The 17,854-nt window shown below is 34.0% G+C and overlaps 1 protein-coding gene and 1 non-coding gene across 5 annotated transcripts in view; both read right to left on the reverse strand.

Annotated features, from left to right (window-relative positions):
- The window catches only part of LOC126978825 (5'-AMP-activated protein kinase subunit gamma-1), a 119,430-nt gene that overhangs the window by 35,140 nt on the left and 66,436 nt on the right, over positions 1-17,854 (reverse strand). For all 4 annotated transcript variants that reach the window (XM_050827909.1, XM_050827910.1, XM_050827913.1 and 1 more), the window contains 2 exons: positions 4,691-4,833; positions 1,993-2,044 (listed from right to left, as the gene is read on the reverse strand). In XM_050827909.1, the coding sequence (XP_050683866.1) occupies positions 1,993-2,044; positions 4,691-4,833 (195 nt within the window). The remainder of the gene's footprint in view (positions 1-1,992; positions 2,045-4,690; positions 4,834-17,854) is intronic.
- Trnas-gga (transfer RNA serine (anticodon GGA)) lies at positions 14,149-14,222 on the reverse strand. The gene has a single exon. It is a non-coding gene; the product is annotated as a tRNA-Ser (tRNA).

The raw sequence follows: 17,854 nt of genomic DNA on the forward strand, positions 1-17,854 counted from the left end.
TCATTTTCTTCTAATCATAATATTATATATTAGTTTTAATAAAGTTACTCTAACCTCTCTTTTCATAAATATATTTATAGAAAAAAAATCAACTTTCAATAAATATGTAGGCACAGATTATCAATTATTGTAAATATTTAGTTGAGTTATTGTTGGTAGTAAAAATTTATAAATAAACACCTTGGTGTGAACTTAAAAGTATAAATAGAAGAAGAAATCAAATAATAGGACGTACACAGTCTTTTCGCATACCTATAATATGTATAAACTTATAATAAAATCTCTTTGGCTGTACTATTCGTATCTGGTTGGTATTGATGAAATTAAAAAAGGTACATAAAAAACGACCTATTTTAGCAATATATTGTTTCTAGCTATTTTCCATTGTCAAAATGATTGAATGTCAGAAGGCCCAAAAGCAAAAATTCGTCGCAACCGGATCGTCTCACTACAAGATGGCAAAAGTCATCGAACAAAATCGCACATATTTATACTGTAATTAATATTTAAATTTATTCAAACAAAACATATCCTATAACTATACTACCGGACCCTACAGACGTTGTCCTGTAAAAAAATCAGTCCAGCCGTATAGGAGGAGTTCACTACCATCCTCGAATCCACTTGAACACACACAAAAAATTCATTCAACTCGGTCCATTTAGGAGGAGGTGTATAATGATATATATAAAGACTAGCTGACCCGGCTGACGTTGTTTTGCCATATAAAGTATAATTCACGCGATAGTTTTATAAGTAATAAAATATTGCCTATATTATAGTTTGTACATCATTTTGTTCTATTGTCAATCGTTTTTGCAGCGCATGCAAAAATAGGTTTCGATTATACACCTTGTGTTACAAAATAGCAATTTTATAACGGATCCCTAATTTAAAAAAAAAGCATAGCCTATAGCCTTCCTCGATAAATGGACTACCCAACACTGAAAGAATCATTCAAATCGGACCAGTAGTACCAGAGATTAGCGCGTTCAAACAAACAAACAAACAAACAAACACTGCAGCTTTATAATCTATACTAATATTATAAAGCTGCAGTGTTTGTAACACAAGGTGTAAAATCGAAAACCTATTTTTGCGTGCGCTGCAAAAACTATTAACAATAGAACAAAATGATGTACAGGCTATAATATAGGCAATATTTTGTTACTTATAAAACTATCGCGTGAATTATACTTTATATGGCAAAATAACGTTTGCCGGGTCAGCTAGTATTAGTATAGACTTACAATAAATTAAAACTATCATTACGGGGAAGCGTAATGCTGGCAGCAGTTCATTTTGTAGCTGTATTTCCATTTGTTCCGGCTTATTCAAGAAAATAAAAAAAGACGAATCAATTCTTCAATTTAATCAATATGACACGAACGTTAAACATTTCACCACCACATCGGAAAAGTTGAATTTACAGATTCAGCATTTTAGAGTATATTTTGTACAATGAAATAGGGTTATAACAAATCAAAAAGGGTTCCAATGAATACGGTTAAAACTAATAGTCAATTTGGAACTTTACAAATAAAAAAAAAATATTGAATTAGGCGTTACTTTGCGGAAATCCATAATTATACAAATGATTTAAGTTTTCTTTAGTGTTAATTCCGCCAATATTTGTTTTTAAAACAATTCACGAGACTCGTGCCAGATTTTGGCGAGACAACACGTCCTGAGGATGCCTCGTGTAGAGGCGAAACACGTGTCGAATTGTTTTAAAAACAAATATTGGCGGAATTAACACTAAAGAAAACTTAAATCATTTGTATAAATAAATGTTTTCACTAAGTTGAGGTATATCATCACAGACTGAAAAAGATACGGCGTAGTTAGCTCCTGGTCGATATCGCGTACGTGCAATAGCTTTTACGCAGCATTTGTGTGTAAGGAAGCATTGCGTGGTTAAGCCACGCCAAAATGCATTCTTTGTTGCATGCATTTGATCAAATTTAGAATAATAAAAACAATCTGACTTACTTGCAGGATCACAGAGTTGAAATTTCGCCAAGAATGGATCCCTGAGCGGCAACTGTAACAATTTTAATTAAGTCAGGATTTAAGAACTAGTAAAAGTAAGTAGAATTTAATAAACCAGAGCCAATGTGCAAGTGACCAGCTTCGCAGCAGATACTCGAGCTTGAAGCCCTAAACAACAACAGAGGACAAATCCCCTCACACCGTCTCATGTCTTTAGTGTAATGCTAAGAACACAAACTAACAAACGTAAAAGAAAGAGTGTATGTTAATAAGCGAGTGAAATAAGAGGGTGATCTTTAGCTCACCCTTTTATTTGTATGTGGATAAGTCCTCAGATTAATGGGTCTTGTGTTTTTATTTGTTTACATTTGGCTTGTTTACATTCAGAAATTGGTGTTATTACTATTTTAATCATTAATGTCTTATGTGCTGGCTGTAGTTGGCTTAATAAATAAATATCGTAATAAGAAAATCCCAAAATAGAAAAAAATTATACGATCGCACAGTCGTACGCAAACTTATCTAGCTAGGCACTTTATCAATTCAAACTACGATATAATATACGTCCTGTATTAAACGTGGGTTACGGTTAAACCATTACAGCTCTATTTGTTATGACCATCGGGTCAGAGATGTATAGACATCTCATATTGAAGCTGTTTTTTCTTCGCCTATGTATGACCTACACTCTATTACTTTTTATTATGCTTAGTAAAGAGAAGCTAAATAACATGTTGAATAGTAATTTGGTTACGCGTATAATATTTACATCAAAAGTATTTTATTTTAAAAAGCGTGCACCTCAACTAATTTTATTAAATATATCAAATAACAAAAAAAAAGATTCAAGGAGAAGTTTCTCCTTGAATCTTAGATTTGCTTGTATATGGGAAAATTTATTATTAAAAGGTTACTGGTTACTGAACTTTTTATTTCTCGTCAACATAAGAAAAGCTGCGAATAACGAAATCAAATAAAAGAAAAATATTTTTATAGAAGAGGAAGACAAAGAAGACAATAATATGTCAGTGAACAACATTGCTGAAGAAACTGATAGAATCGTACCAGTACAGTCAGAGCAAATTGCTTGTGAAACGTTTATCTAATAACACGGTGCTATCAACTGAATAAACGACTACGAAGGATTCACCTTCAACGAGTAACCCACATTAACGATTAGGCACTGCAATGCTTGATATATTACAGTACCGCTAAGGGAGTCTGTCCACTACACAGTATCACAAGTATTATGGTTCATTTGTTTTCTCAAAATTATTTTTGATGTCGGAAGCAAAGCGACATTTGAGAGAGAAAGAACGGGTCAAGAATCTCTCAAAGTATTATATTATATTAAGACAACAGTTGAGTATTAACAATAAAAGAAGCTGTTTTTAGAGGTTCTGTGTCTCAGAAGGAAAATAAGGAACCTTTATAGGATCACTTTGTTGTCCGTCCGTCCGTTAGTCTGTCAAGACTCTTCATCTCAGGAACGCCTGGAGGTCTCGAGTTGAAATTTAAACTATATACTAAAGTCTTACAGTCTCTTGAAGTTGTAAAAAACTGGCAAACTACTACGTTTACGTAAAAAAAAAAGATACGGCCGTATATGCCGCAACAAAACGCATATTTCGATACTCTCAAGGGAATCAAAATTTATAGGGTATTTTCCGTTAACCACCACAAGCTTAAACAGATGTGTTTTCGATTTATGAGAATGAATGAAAGATCGGATCATGTTAGAAAAATGTTCCTCAATAATTAAGGCTATTAAATAAAAACATAATTCCTATGAATTCGACTGGCCACCAGTTTATATTATTAAATAAAGGATGCCTTAAATACAGCCGATAACAATTTTTATCGCCAAAATATTCAATGAAGTTTTTAGGTTAGGGTGGTACGTACAGAATATACATTAAAAGACGAAAACTGTGGACTTAATTTGAATAAACAAAATTTTGCAAGTCACCAGCGCAATGTGCAAGCGCGCCTTTGCCTGTCGTGAAATAGCGTTGCAGTTGTGTTCAAGTTTCAAAGGACTTATTGGGTTTTAGTCTAATTACATGTACATATGACGTCTTGTGGTGTGTTACGACTTAAATCATATATCTTGTCCCTATACGTGGGCCACCGGCTCGAATGTAACCTATCTCATTAGAAAAGTGTGTGTGTGGCGTAATACCACAAAAATATTAAAAAAATAATAATTCCATGTGCTATTTAAATTAAATACAACCAGCGAAATATTTTTTATCATACCGCATTTAGTTAAATAACGTGTAATTAAATATAGAGAGAGAGACAAATTATATTTTGTATTTAAAAAATTGTATATACCTAAATTGAAATTATGTATATATTAAAATTCATGTAATTCTCGTCCATTGGTTGTGGTTCAGTAGACATATGAGTTATAAGAGGCTTGCTAGCTAAAGTATCTAGGTCTTGTAGCTAACGTCAGGGTGTCGAATTTGCGTGACGGTGTGCGTGCGCAGCGTAAAAATTCACTCTGATAATTCAAAGCACCAAAAGAAGTTTAACTTCAAGAGACCTACTTTAAAGCCAAGGAACTCTCGTTTGATGGCTCTGGTGTTCCATGATCATTGGCAACAATGGACATTAATCATCAAGTGATTATTGTATGCCTGTTTCATGAAAAAAAACATTGTAAGAGTATAAAATATGTATGTCGACTTACCCCTCTGGCTTGGCGGAAGAGTAAGGCGGCTTGTTGAGGATCCATGGACGCGTCGGAGGCCCTGTGTCTCGATACGGGCAGGTTGCCAAGTGAACTGCGTCTCTTCTCGGCATCTTGAGAGGAAGCGCGCCGAAGCTTAGCCCCTACATCAAACATTATATTAATGACCGTTACACTAAGGAACGGATACTAAAACACCTATAACTAAATTACAGTTATTACAATGAAGATCTCACTAACGTGCAGCCTAATTAAGGATAGGAGCCACGATAACGCTAAATTCTAAATATTATACGATTTTTCCTTATAACGGTTTAGTTCAATTATTCAGTTGCTATATGGCTGACATAAATTCCTATACAGAACATTTCAATGCCGTTTAATATGTTCATCGGTTTAGAATAACTCTGCTACTAAAAACTACGTTGCCTTCCTCTAAAATATCTAAACTACAATAGTCAAATTACTTCCAAACACTACAAAATTACAGAGCTAGAATAGAAATACGTCAAAGGTACAAACAAACTTGTTACCGTCTAACGAAGCAAGACAAATGTAAAATTACAAGACACCTGAAATTTTTCGGCATTCCATTTGTCGCAAGCCCATCGCTTTGAATTGAACATAGATATTTGATCTATTACTTAGTTAGCCCATTTTTTAATTTCGATGCGAATTACTGTTTGATGTCTGTTGAGTTGTAGTGGTACGACACACCGGCCGATAAGTATAACGACTTCCTCATCACATAAAACAATACATAAAATAAATAAAAGCTTAAGAAAAAAACGCGTTTTAAGCGAAATTAGTTCGCGTATGTTTTTTCAACTATAATGAATTATTTATAGTTTTTAAAAGAAGCATAAAAATTACTTGAAGCCAAAAAGGTTCGACTTCTTGTGTGTCGATATTATTTAATTATCCTGGTGATTCTGGTTAGGATAGAAGGAAAAAGTAATGATTACATTTTACTCGGATGTCCTGAAGTGGGTGACAATCATGTTCTAACAAAAAATTTCACAAAAAGGTACATACAGGCGGAGCTAGTAAAAGCATATAAACATTGGTTAAAAATTTCTTATTAGGAACCAAAATTTCCATTTTAAAGTTCAACTACTAACGGATTTTACGCACCAGGACAACTAACATGTTTATTATAAATTATATAAAGCAGACATGTGCAATTTTTGTTTTACTAGGTTAATAATGATTCTAATGAAATGCTAAAATTAATGTTGTATAGTGTAAGGCGCCCTTAAAAATAATATACTTACTCAGCTGAAATACACATAAAAGTTTTTTCTTAAAAAATTACTAAGTATCTCTGAAAGCTTTCATTCCCAAATTTAATCAAAAGAATAAATAAGTATATACTGTTTATTATGAATTTGAAAACGCTGATGCACCTACGTCATGTACATTACCAACAGCAAGTGTATAAAATTTCTTACTTCTTACTGTTGAATCCTTATTTTAGGGGTGACATTTCCTAAATCACCTTGTTACTGTTCAGTTTCGTCATCGAAGGAGCCTCTTTCTAGCATCGACTAAGGCTATTTCCCAGTTTCAGCGGAGGCTTCACAGGATGCCAGCTAGGTGGGTACCACAGCGGCACCTTTTTCTGCCTTCAAGCAGTTATGTGCAAAATAATTATCATAGATAGATTAGAAGGTCACCGCAGTGAAATAGTCAAGATAGTGAGACTACAAATCTTATGTCTCAAAAATGTAAAGACTACAAATTTATATAATACTAGCTGACCGGGCAAACGTTGTATTACCATATAAATTATTTTTATAGTTAAACATTGCAACATTACTTTATTTTTAAAAATAAAATAATTTTTCTAAATTTACGTAGCCTACGTTACTCCTTATTACATCAGCTGCCTAATAAAAGTCCTGCCAAGATCAGTCTAGCCATTTCAGAGATTAGCCGGAACAAACAGACAGACAGACTAAAATTGTAAAAAATATTATTTTGGTGTATGTAGATGTAGTAAATGGTTATAACAATATTACAAATAGACACTCTATATTTATATAATTTTATCTATATATATAGATGTAGTTACGGCATTTCTTACGAGTTCGACACTTCTCGGCAAGAGAATGCGTTGATTTAATTGATACAGCGGAGTTCCCGACACGTGCTAATTGAGTCTAAACGACACTTTAACCTTACACCTTCACTGTGCAGAAGCAATGAGAATGCCGGTTAATATGATGCCACATAAATAATAATTATATTGCGGACGTGAGGTTCGATTACTGAAGATCCTTTCATAATTGTTCACTTATCAAAGTTCAATACACAAAAGAATCGCAGCCTGATTATCAATACGATGCATGTCCGCTTCAATTCCCATTCAAATGTACTGCTACAGTGTGAAAAATATAAGGAATTTCCTTAATAATAAAGTGATACTTTTATTACATCGTCTCAAACTTTTTCGTCTGTGTGTTGCATGTCGCGCGACGGTCGGGCGGCGCCTATAGTCCGCAGCAGCTGACCGTGTAGTGTATAGACTATTACTCATTTGTGCCAGTGCTGCACGCTAGTTTATTTGTTTTTGTCAATGTATAATGTAAAATGTTTCACTTTTACCGTGGTTGCATAAAACCACACAATCCTTTTTTATTATCTACAGTACAACATACTGGTTGCCTATAATTTTTTTCAAACACCTGACACAAATATATATTTTTTTCTCATGTTTAAATAATGTTCATGACTGGCTCACGCGATAAATTAATAATTTATAAAAGTATATAAATATCTATTTATCTACTTTTTGAATGGGTGAATTCTCGTGAGCCCGCGTCACCGAAATGCTTATAGCAGTACTTCTGTACAGCTGACGTATTGTGCAGCATTAGTGCTGTGTATATCTTATACTTAAGTGAAATTGAATGGATTTAGTGTAAAATTCATGTGAATCCAAAATAAGTATATATTGTGCATTGTTGAAGTAGTGTTTTTGTTCGATTAATATATTATTGAAAATACATTTTTAAAATAAATTGAAATTGTTCGCTTGACTTTTTCTTCTGGAGAATTTATATCTCCTATGATAAAATATGAAAATGCACAAAAATATACAATGTTCCTAATATTTATGGTGAGAGATGACGCAATAGCATTGTAATATCATTACATGTAATTAAAGCTAAAGTCGATATGATTGAACATATTAAGCAGGATTCATCTTACATTGCAATGATATTGCGAGCACTAAGGCACATATAAGAACTAACAACACAATGTTTGTACACTGAAATTTATCATTAAAGGACTTGGAACAACTGCCAGTGAGCATCTTGTATGTTCTTTTTATATATTAAGATCAATATTTTGGAAGTATGTGTCATATTGTCATGGGCAAAATAAATAATTGAATTTTGATTCATCAATTGATTTAGAATTTAGGGCACATAGCTCGACGGACAGTTGGCCGTTGGGGTAGTAAGTCCTCGAATTGCAACCACCTACCGGAAGACGTAGTGTTGTTAGGCCCAAAAGATGGATCGGACCGACTATTGGGTCAAGATCGCCGAAATACGTTGGATGAGGGAAGCGCAAGACCGATCGTCGTGGAAATCCTTGGGGGAGGTGTTAGTCCAGCATTGGACGTCACCCGGCTGTTGATGATGATGAATTGATTTGTTTGGGTCAAAATTATTTGCAAATCGTGTGCGAACCATCTACCGTTGTCTCGTCAAAATTCCCTGATTAGGATTAAATAATATACGTAGGATGCACATGTGTTATCGTGTTATTATTATCATTATCAAATTATTCGCAGATTGAATATTGTACCAATGAGTACAACTATGGTAAAATATGACACAAGCCAATTCGTTATGAACGTATCCGAAAAAGTCAAAATCATGTTTGATCTTCTAAATGTTTGGAACTTAAAGAATACAGAACAAACCAAATGGAGTGTTCAATCATATTTGTATGCAGCGTGTTGTGTTTAAATTGCCTCTCCGCCCGCACTTCACCCGCTCGCGTAGTGTGACCAGGCACCATATCATTAACGAATTTGGGTTAAAATTAAAATATTATGTAGGAACGACTAAGTAATGGTAAAAACGATATATAAGTGAAAAGTAAGCATTTATGAATTTAATTTAATTTTCAAGTATAATTACATTGGTAAGGAAAAATCATTGCTTGATAAAATGCAGTTTATTAGTAATAAATAAACTGGATGTTGATATTGTGAAAGAAATAATTTGAGATAACTTATTTCACGATATTTTAGCTTGTTTATTTAGGGGTCATATCTATACCATACCTAAATATGAAAAAATATTTACTTACTAGGGATAACTTTTAATTTGGTAGTGGAGAAAGAGAAATCGTCATGTTTCAGTACGTACAGAATTGAAAAAAATCACATAATTATTTTCACATAGCAATATTTAAAATTTGGAATTTTTTGAATAAGTTAGGTTAAATATTTTAATAAGTTGGGTACACTAATCGGTTATTCGGTGGCAACACTGATACGAAATAGAAGCTTTATGTTCTTTGACAAATAAGTAACGTAAATTAAATTCAATATTTTAATAAAATGGATTGGAAATGTGCTACTAATAGATGGAATTGACCCATTCGACTTCTTCGTATGTCCGGTAGCATTTTTGCAAGTGGGAACGACACACGACAGCATAATTATTTAAAAACTGGCAACGGCAACAAGATGTAAACAGAACAGGCTTCGGCCATTGACTAATTGACAAGTTAACTTTGAGCTTATTAAATTTGAGCGAGTTGACGGCTTCTGGTTTGTTCTGGAGGTCTATTACCAAAATCGAAAGCCGAAGTTTCGGTCCGTAACGAAAGAATGACGAACTTCAAATTATACGGTTATTAATTATTTCGATTCAGAACCATAGACATAACCATTTGGGAATAAGGTAAACAAAAAGTAAACGAAAAACAAAATGTATAATCGCAAACTTCGTATCGATCTTCGAATCCGAAACACTTTTTTAATAGGAAAATGAACGATCCGTCAACCGAAACTTCGTATTTCGATTTTGGTAATAGCGCTCCTGTATTGAGGTTTGGAAGTATTTTGCTGCAATATGTGGCTGCAACATTAATTCGGCACCATTGTGTTCCGGCAGTACAGCCAATCATGTTTTGAAGTTGGCCGAGATGGTCGCTAAAATATCGAAAATACTACAATATTGCCCGAGTTCATATATTTCTACAATACAAATACTGTCAAATACTACATTAAATTCATGAGATATAAGTACAGGTACTCCGCGAGCATTGTGTTTTTTACTTTCTAATCAATTTAAAACATATTGTAAGATGTTTAAACTTTAAAATTGACTTATAAGATTAACAAGGAGTTTTTTTCTGCTTCAATTTATTAAAGCTGAAATTTTACGAAGTAGAGGTAAACGGTAAGATCTATTTCAAAGTGATTTTTTTTGGCTTGAATGAATAAAAACATTTTCATATATTTTTATTTGATTTCATATGAAGCATATATTTGTGTAATCATTTTTCATTGAAAAGCTCCATAAATCTCGAAATTTCAAATGCTTTCTTTAAATTTACGCACACATCATCATTGCGCTATGTTTCGTTTGGCTAAAGGGATGTTAGTTTCTAGCGCGGATATTTCCCATTAATCAACTGGAGTTGTGTGACGTAGCCTCTGCTTTGAGGGCATTAAGAGGCAGTGTATCAAGTAATTGCCAATATAAGTTACGTGTATGCATGACATAGTTCAAACACTCTGATTTGCTTGCTCAAAGGAACCGTACATCCTGCTTAGAAAGTAATTACCTCAATTTAATATTGTGGCGAACGGTAGCAGTATATATTATACTTTTAGACGAGAAATTCTTGTATATATTTAATCTGAATCGCAGAAACGGCTCCAACGATTTTCAATTTAGGTTTCTATTTTAAAAAATGTAGTTTTATCCGTGTTTTAATGAGAAACAGCTACAATAACAGAAGAATACAAAGGTAAATTTCACCACTATATATACAAGACTATAATAGCTCAGATGGGACATTGGGTGATCTGGAAAGCAGAATAACCCGGTTCAAATATATCCTATTACTTTTTCTTTCGTTCAAGTTTTGTACATTCTTAAAAATCCGAGCTAGGCTCGGTCGTCCAAATATTTATGTATTATATTCACAAAACATACTATTATTAATAGTATTAAAAATACACGATTCCGTAAAATAGCACATAAAAGTGAAATATTTGTTTTGCTTTAATATAGACAAGACTTGCACACACGTGCCGAAATTACAGCGCCGAAAGTTGGGTTCAATACATACGCAATGTTTTTTAAGTTACGCGTCAGAATTTACGTGGATGTGTTATGACACATCCTCTGAAATTCTGACTCATTCAGCATTGCGCCTGACCTTCGTTGGACGATTACTTCGGCTAGAACTCATTCAATGTATATTGTATAGCAATCGACAAATGACGCGACGCGTTACGCGACTGAAATTGCGGCGTGCGTAGTTGAACGACCGGCGGCGTGTGTTTCTTCTTCTTCTAGGCCCTCTATAATAGCCAATATTGTAATAAAAATCCATTTTTTGGGCAATTCAATTCAACACGTCAAAACAGCACACCATAATTGACATAGTCTTCCATCTGTATTACAAGAGAGTACTAGCACAGAGAGAAAAATCCCTAGTGAATATGAGTCGAGTTTAGCTAGTTATTTGATAAAATTTCTTGCCAGTTACAAAATTTTCATCTATGAAAAATAACCCAGACGCAGTCAGATCTCTGTATGGTGCTACAAGAAATCACAGTGAAGAAAGTAAATAGTTCTAAATGATAAACAAATGAAAAATGGTTGAGGGCGGTCGGTGGTAAAAAACACCGTGCGTAGTGAGAGAGGCTGAGACGCCATTTTAACGACGCTTCGAAAATAACCAATGAAAGATTCGGTCTGCAAATTATAGATTGCCTGCTGACGTCACGCAAAGATCCGCCTCTGTTCAAACCCACAAGGGTTATAATAAAAATGTAATGAATAATAATAATATTTTATTTGAATGATATTAATAGTCTGATAGAAATATGACTCACGGTCAACACAAACATTGCGCAAAACGTTTTTATTAAATCCACTTAATACTGTATTCAGAAGCAATTTATTTTCATCAAGTTTGTAAATACACCGTTTCAAGATAGATACTTTAAACGAGAGTTTGGTAGCATAAATATAAATCTTCTTCGATTCTTTTAACCTGAAAAGTAACAATGACACATACCATACACACGCACACATGCTCACACACACACATACATCCTGTTCGTATAATAATAATGTTTTGTTATTTTATATTCTTATAGACCTAATTTGTGATCCCTAGTTTTTGGTAATGTTAATTTTAATTAATATGGCAGAGAGTGGCCTTCTGGCACAGGTGTTCCTCACTTAATAGAAGGTCACATCCTATTACTACTATTATGTTTGTACAATTTTTGTTACTGAAATAAATATTTATTCATTTTCATTTTTAACACTTATTAATTAATTGAACCCTGTATGGCACCCCATCTATTATAATCAAGAAACGGAATGCTTAAACTCGATTCTCTGAATTTGAAAGTATCAATTTTTTTAGACTGCGTCCGACTATTGAAGCTAATCAAGTCATTTAACATTACCCTATATAGTTCTAGTCTCTTTATAGATCTATTATTTAATAGTTAGTATAACATCTCTGTTAGGTTTAAGTAAGCAGGTCGTAATGAGCATAATTATATGTTTAACTATTATTCATATATAGATATATATATTCTCTCTCGCTTTTATAAATATTATCTTGTGCCTGGCTCGCTGTTAGTAGAGATTCATCCAAAATTATGAAAAATATAATTGAGAATACAATCCAATGACAATTGCCACGTAATATAGAATAGTGATCTGTGAACGGTTGGATCACAGTGAAGCGACGTCTCTACGCAACGTAGAGACGTCGCTTCACTGTGTTTTTTCTACCGCATTTATCACGTTAGTCCTCCACAGTGCGGTTTTCAAGGAGCTTTCTTCCTCGTACTACACGGAAACCGTGGAATGAGCTTCCTTGTGCGGTGTTTCCGGGACGATACGACATGGGTACTTTCAAAAAAAAAGCGCGTACACCTTCCTTAAAGGCCGGCAACGCTCTTGTGATTCCTCTGGCGTTGTAAGAGAATGTGGGCGGCGGTGATCACTTAACACCACCACCATAAAAAAAATGGCGACAATACATTTTTTACCTGTTATTGATATATCTGCAAATACATCAACAGAGCTCTGTGCGATCTCAGATTGGACGCGATTACAATACAAATAAAGTTAATTCCTACACAAATGTGAGTTTAAAGGAGTTCTGTTCTTGACCTCGTTTCTTGAATACATTAATAAATTGAATTATATAACTATACCACTAATGTTTACATTACGCTATAACCGCGTCGATGATAGCGTTACAATTCATATTACTTTTAAATTATATGTTATTAGCCACGGGTATTGTAAAAGTATGGTACGTTTACGATAGAATATTTATTTCTATCATGATCAAAGATTTTTTATTAGTATGAAAACAAAAAAAAACACGTCAAATTTGTTCAATTTTATATTCCCACTATGTGATGTAGTGTCAGGATTCTTGAAAACCCCAATAATTCTGAGCGGCACTACGATTGCGCTCGTCTCCTTGAGACATAAAATGTTAAGTATCATTTGCACAGTAACTTCACTAGCTTCGGCGCCCTTCAGACCGAAACACAATAATGTTTACACATTATTGTTTCACGGGAGTAACAGTCGCCGTTGTGGTACGCATAATCTAGCCGGCATCCTGTGCAAGGGAGCCTCCCACTGGTATGTGGTATATGTATGAAAAGGCACTTATAGACCAGTGCAAAAGCCTTTGAAAAATTATAAATAGTGAAAAAAAAATATAGTAGGATGAAACTTATTGGAAAAGGAAGAGAATATCACAAAAATGAAAGGAAAAGTAAATTACGGACGATCTGAGGTCGGCAAATGGAATTTTTGATGGGCTTAAATTTTCCGTACGTTTACCATTGTAATGTATATTTTTTTTACACCATCGGAAAGTAAAGATTTCAAAGAATAGAAAAAGCACACAAACTTTTTGAAAAAAGCTCATATTTTGACTGGTGAATTGACGATTGATATTAAGGGTTCTTTTCCGATATTTGAGTCAAAATAAGGTGAGACAATAAACATTTCAATTCAAACAAATTACAATGTATTTGGGACATAAAAAGGCAACTTTACAATATTACGTGAATTTTTTTTTTGTAAAAGATAAAAATAAAAAACCAAAAACTTGGTTTTTTGAACAATTTGTTATGTTTTTAAAGTGATAACCCTCACTTCTACGATTAATACACAAATAAAATTTGAAAAACAACAATAATATTATGAACGATGCGGGGCTCGAACCCACGACCTCCGGCGTTCCATGCCGGTGCTCTAACCAACTGAGCTAACCGTTCGAGTGACGTATCGTCATAAAATCTTGTATGCTTTGTTCAACTCTCAGGTAGTGGCTTCACCTACAGGATCTACTTTACAGTTGATAACCTGCTCAACCCCAATATTTGCATATTAGGAAATTGACTTGATATGTCGCTCTTGCACGGAACGCCGGAGGTCGTGGGTGCGAGTCCCACATCGTTCATAAAATTTTGTTTTTAAAATTTTATTTGTGTATCTAAATTATTATTATAACCATTAGTAACCCTCGTGTTACTACTACTACTATTAGTTACTACTATCTCTTTCCAGTAATATGCGTTATACGGTTTAGATCTTTGATGTAAGTTTAACATTCCTATTTTGATTATCCAACAAAGATTGAAATACTAAATACAGTGTACTTTTTTTATGAAAAATGTTTGAATGGACAGGTAAAGTAGCAGAGTCCATTATATATTTCATAATAACGTGCATTATTTATTTCATCCCACATTTGCCATTGCGTTTCTCCTTTTCTTCGTTTTGTTTCGTAGTTTCGTTCAAATATAACTCTTACAATTTAGAAAAATATTAAAATTATCTTTTGATGCAAAAATAAGGGACTGTCGATTTAATAAAGGGACGCTTAAGCCTTACATGCGAGGTTAAATATCAAATGAATAATTCGATGGTCAATGTTTGAAATTCACGAATAATGAAGAATATATACAGTCTGATTGGAAACAAAGAGCGAGGTCGCGGTGCGATTGTCTTTTAAGTTCAGTCGCGGGGCTTTCTTGTTCACGTCGGGAAGTGCATTCTTAAATTTCTACATTACACTTTGGAGATGCCCCTTAGCATTCTCTCGCCCGCCTTGTACCAGTGTCTTTTTGGTTTTCGAATTCATTATGTTCGTTATTAGACGCTTTATATTTTTTTTATGATAGTAAGGGACGATACGAGCAGTACGTTCAGCTGATGGTAATTGATACGCCCTACCCGTTACAATGCAGTGCCGCTCAGGATTCTTGAAAAACCCAAAATATCTGAGCGGCACTACAATTGCGCTCGTCACCTTGAGACATAAGATGCTAAGTCTCATTTGCCCAGTAGTTTTACAAGCTACGGCGCCCTTCAGACCGAAACACAATAATGTTTATACATTACTGCTTCACTGCAGAAATAGGTGCCATTATGGTTCCCATACTCTAGCCGGCATCCTGTGCAAAGGAGCCTCCCACTGGTCATAAAAATAAATTTTCAGTCTCCTTATATTTCATTAAACAGGTTATTAATTTGTGATGGAGTTAGAGATTGGTTTATGATCCATACTTTGGTATTGTCATTGTTAGGGTAAATGATGCCATTTAAACTGAGGTGGGGAAAATGTTCGTCTCATCACTATAGTGGATCATTTTTCACCAGGAGAAAATAAGCGTTTTGTAACGAGGCAGTGCAATTTGTACGCATGTGACGAAGTCGAGGGCTTCAATATACCTGATAAATGAAATTGATTTCCCGAGTGATATATAATTCGTTATACACCTACAGAAAAAATCAAAAAATTTTGCTCTGCAAAAGAGAGCTATTCGTGCTGTATATCAGCTTGGTTATAGACAGTCTCTCTAAGAAATATTTAAAGAAATAAATATTATGACTGTTCATTGTCATTTATGAAAATTTAATATACGTTCACAAAAATCGTCACCTTTTCGCTCTTAATAGTAATTTTCATTATTATAACACTAGAAAAAAGGAATGGCTTGTAACTAATTCTAGTATGCTTCATAAGATACATAATAGCTTTATGGGTAAATGTATACACTTTTATAAACAGTGTATAACTTTTATAATAAAGTCCCAGCCACTGTTCATGCATTATCTATGAATAAATTTAAATATTTTATTAAAAAATGGCTCTGTCGTAAATCCTACTACTACACAGCTGAATATCTAAGTGATCCGACAGCATGGGACTAGATTATGATTATTTTGTAGCAATAGCAATGACAGTACAATATTTTATATTTGATTCAAAAGAGAGTGCTGGGAGAGTTTTTTGCGTTGCTTCTTCTCTCTCAGAGCGCCATATGTTTCAGAAGCGGTGATAGTATTAGAAACGACATCAAAAAGAATTCTAAAGGAATCAATTCTAAGAAAATAACATTTCATGCCTTTTATTTATTTCATTTGCAGCACTAACCTTGCAAATATCATTAATATTACAAATTGAACAGAGACAGCTATTGAGGTCTGATTGAAAGCTCTTAAAAATGTCTTTTAAACTGTCACATAACTTGTTTACAAATTGAAACTGGCCGATTTTGTTGCTGATCAAAATATTGAACAGTCAAACAAATGAAAAACATTTTCATACATTTTCTCTTTCTGGGCTACGTTAGTAATAGATTTCCATACTGTCTGCACTTTTATGTGAAATAGTGTCGCGATTTCGCGTCAGATGTCTGTTTGATACGAAGCCACTTAACGAATAGGTGTTCTTTAAAAGGAATTTATATACGTTGGTATGTATATTTCGATACAATCCTTCTTAAGAGGTTATCTCGAAACTAGCAGCTGGCAGTGCCGGAGGATAATCCGCTGCATAGTCGACAAAGCCGATCAGCGCTTTCAGAACAATAATAGACCAGGGTCGATAATTTTTGTAACCAAAAAAAATAATAGTAGGATGAAACCCATTGAAAAAGGACGAGAATATAACAAAAACGAAAGGAAAAATAAATTACGGGCGATCTGAGGTCAGGAAGTGGAAAAGAAGGGGTGTTTTGGGGTAAAAAGTCAAATATTGGCGGAATTAACACTAAAGAAAACTCAAACATTTGGATAATTATGGATTTCCGCAAAGTAACGCCTACTTCAATAAAAAATCTCCTCTTATATAAAAGAAATCTGAGAAAGTCTGCTTAACTGCCTTGGTTATTATTTTCGAGAACAGTGTCGAGAAAAGACTGACTATACTTCAATTTAATATGTCTACATTATTTCAATTTACTATGTTACGGTCTGCAGTTAATTGCGGTTTTTAACTTGACGATAGACATGAATATCTATTGACCATAGAATTAGATATATTAAAAAAATACTAGAAAGTGCCATTACCGCTTTAAATATGTCGCCTGGCAAGTGACTAACGGCCGTTCCCAATATACTATCTACAGATAGATATAAATTACTATCTTCTACTGTCAGTAATCTGAAGCTGTCTCAATATATCCAATATATTATTATTTGGACCTTATATTGGGACGCGTGAATTGCAATTTCCATACAAACTTTTAGCGCTGGTAAGCTATACGTCCTCCCATTGACAGACAGCGTGTACGGATAAGGTGAGTTACCGTCGATAAGTTTATTGGGACAGAAAAATCAACGATAGTTATGATTTTTATCTCAAGTAGGCCACAACCGGAGAAAGACTGAATATTGGGAACGACCGTTAAAGGCCAACAACATAGAGTAACTAGTCATTTACTCGAAACGGCGGACGAGATAGAACGCAAAAATACGGTGGACTTCAGTATTTATCTAACTGCAAAGAAACTCCCACAACCTTCAACTATACCAATCAAATAATATATTTCATCGGTAGGTATTTAAAACTGCTGTTTTTTAAATAAAATATATGCGGACCATTATTGTCTGTGAGATC

Source organism: Leptidea sinapis, chromosome Z (genome assembly GCF_905404315.1).
Source record: "Leptidea sinapis chromosome Z, ilLepSina1.1, whole genome shotgun sequence".
Classification (NCBI taxonomy): domain Eukaryota; kingdom Metazoa; phylum Arthropoda; class Insecta; order Lepidoptera; family Pieridae; genus Leptidea; species Leptidea sinapis.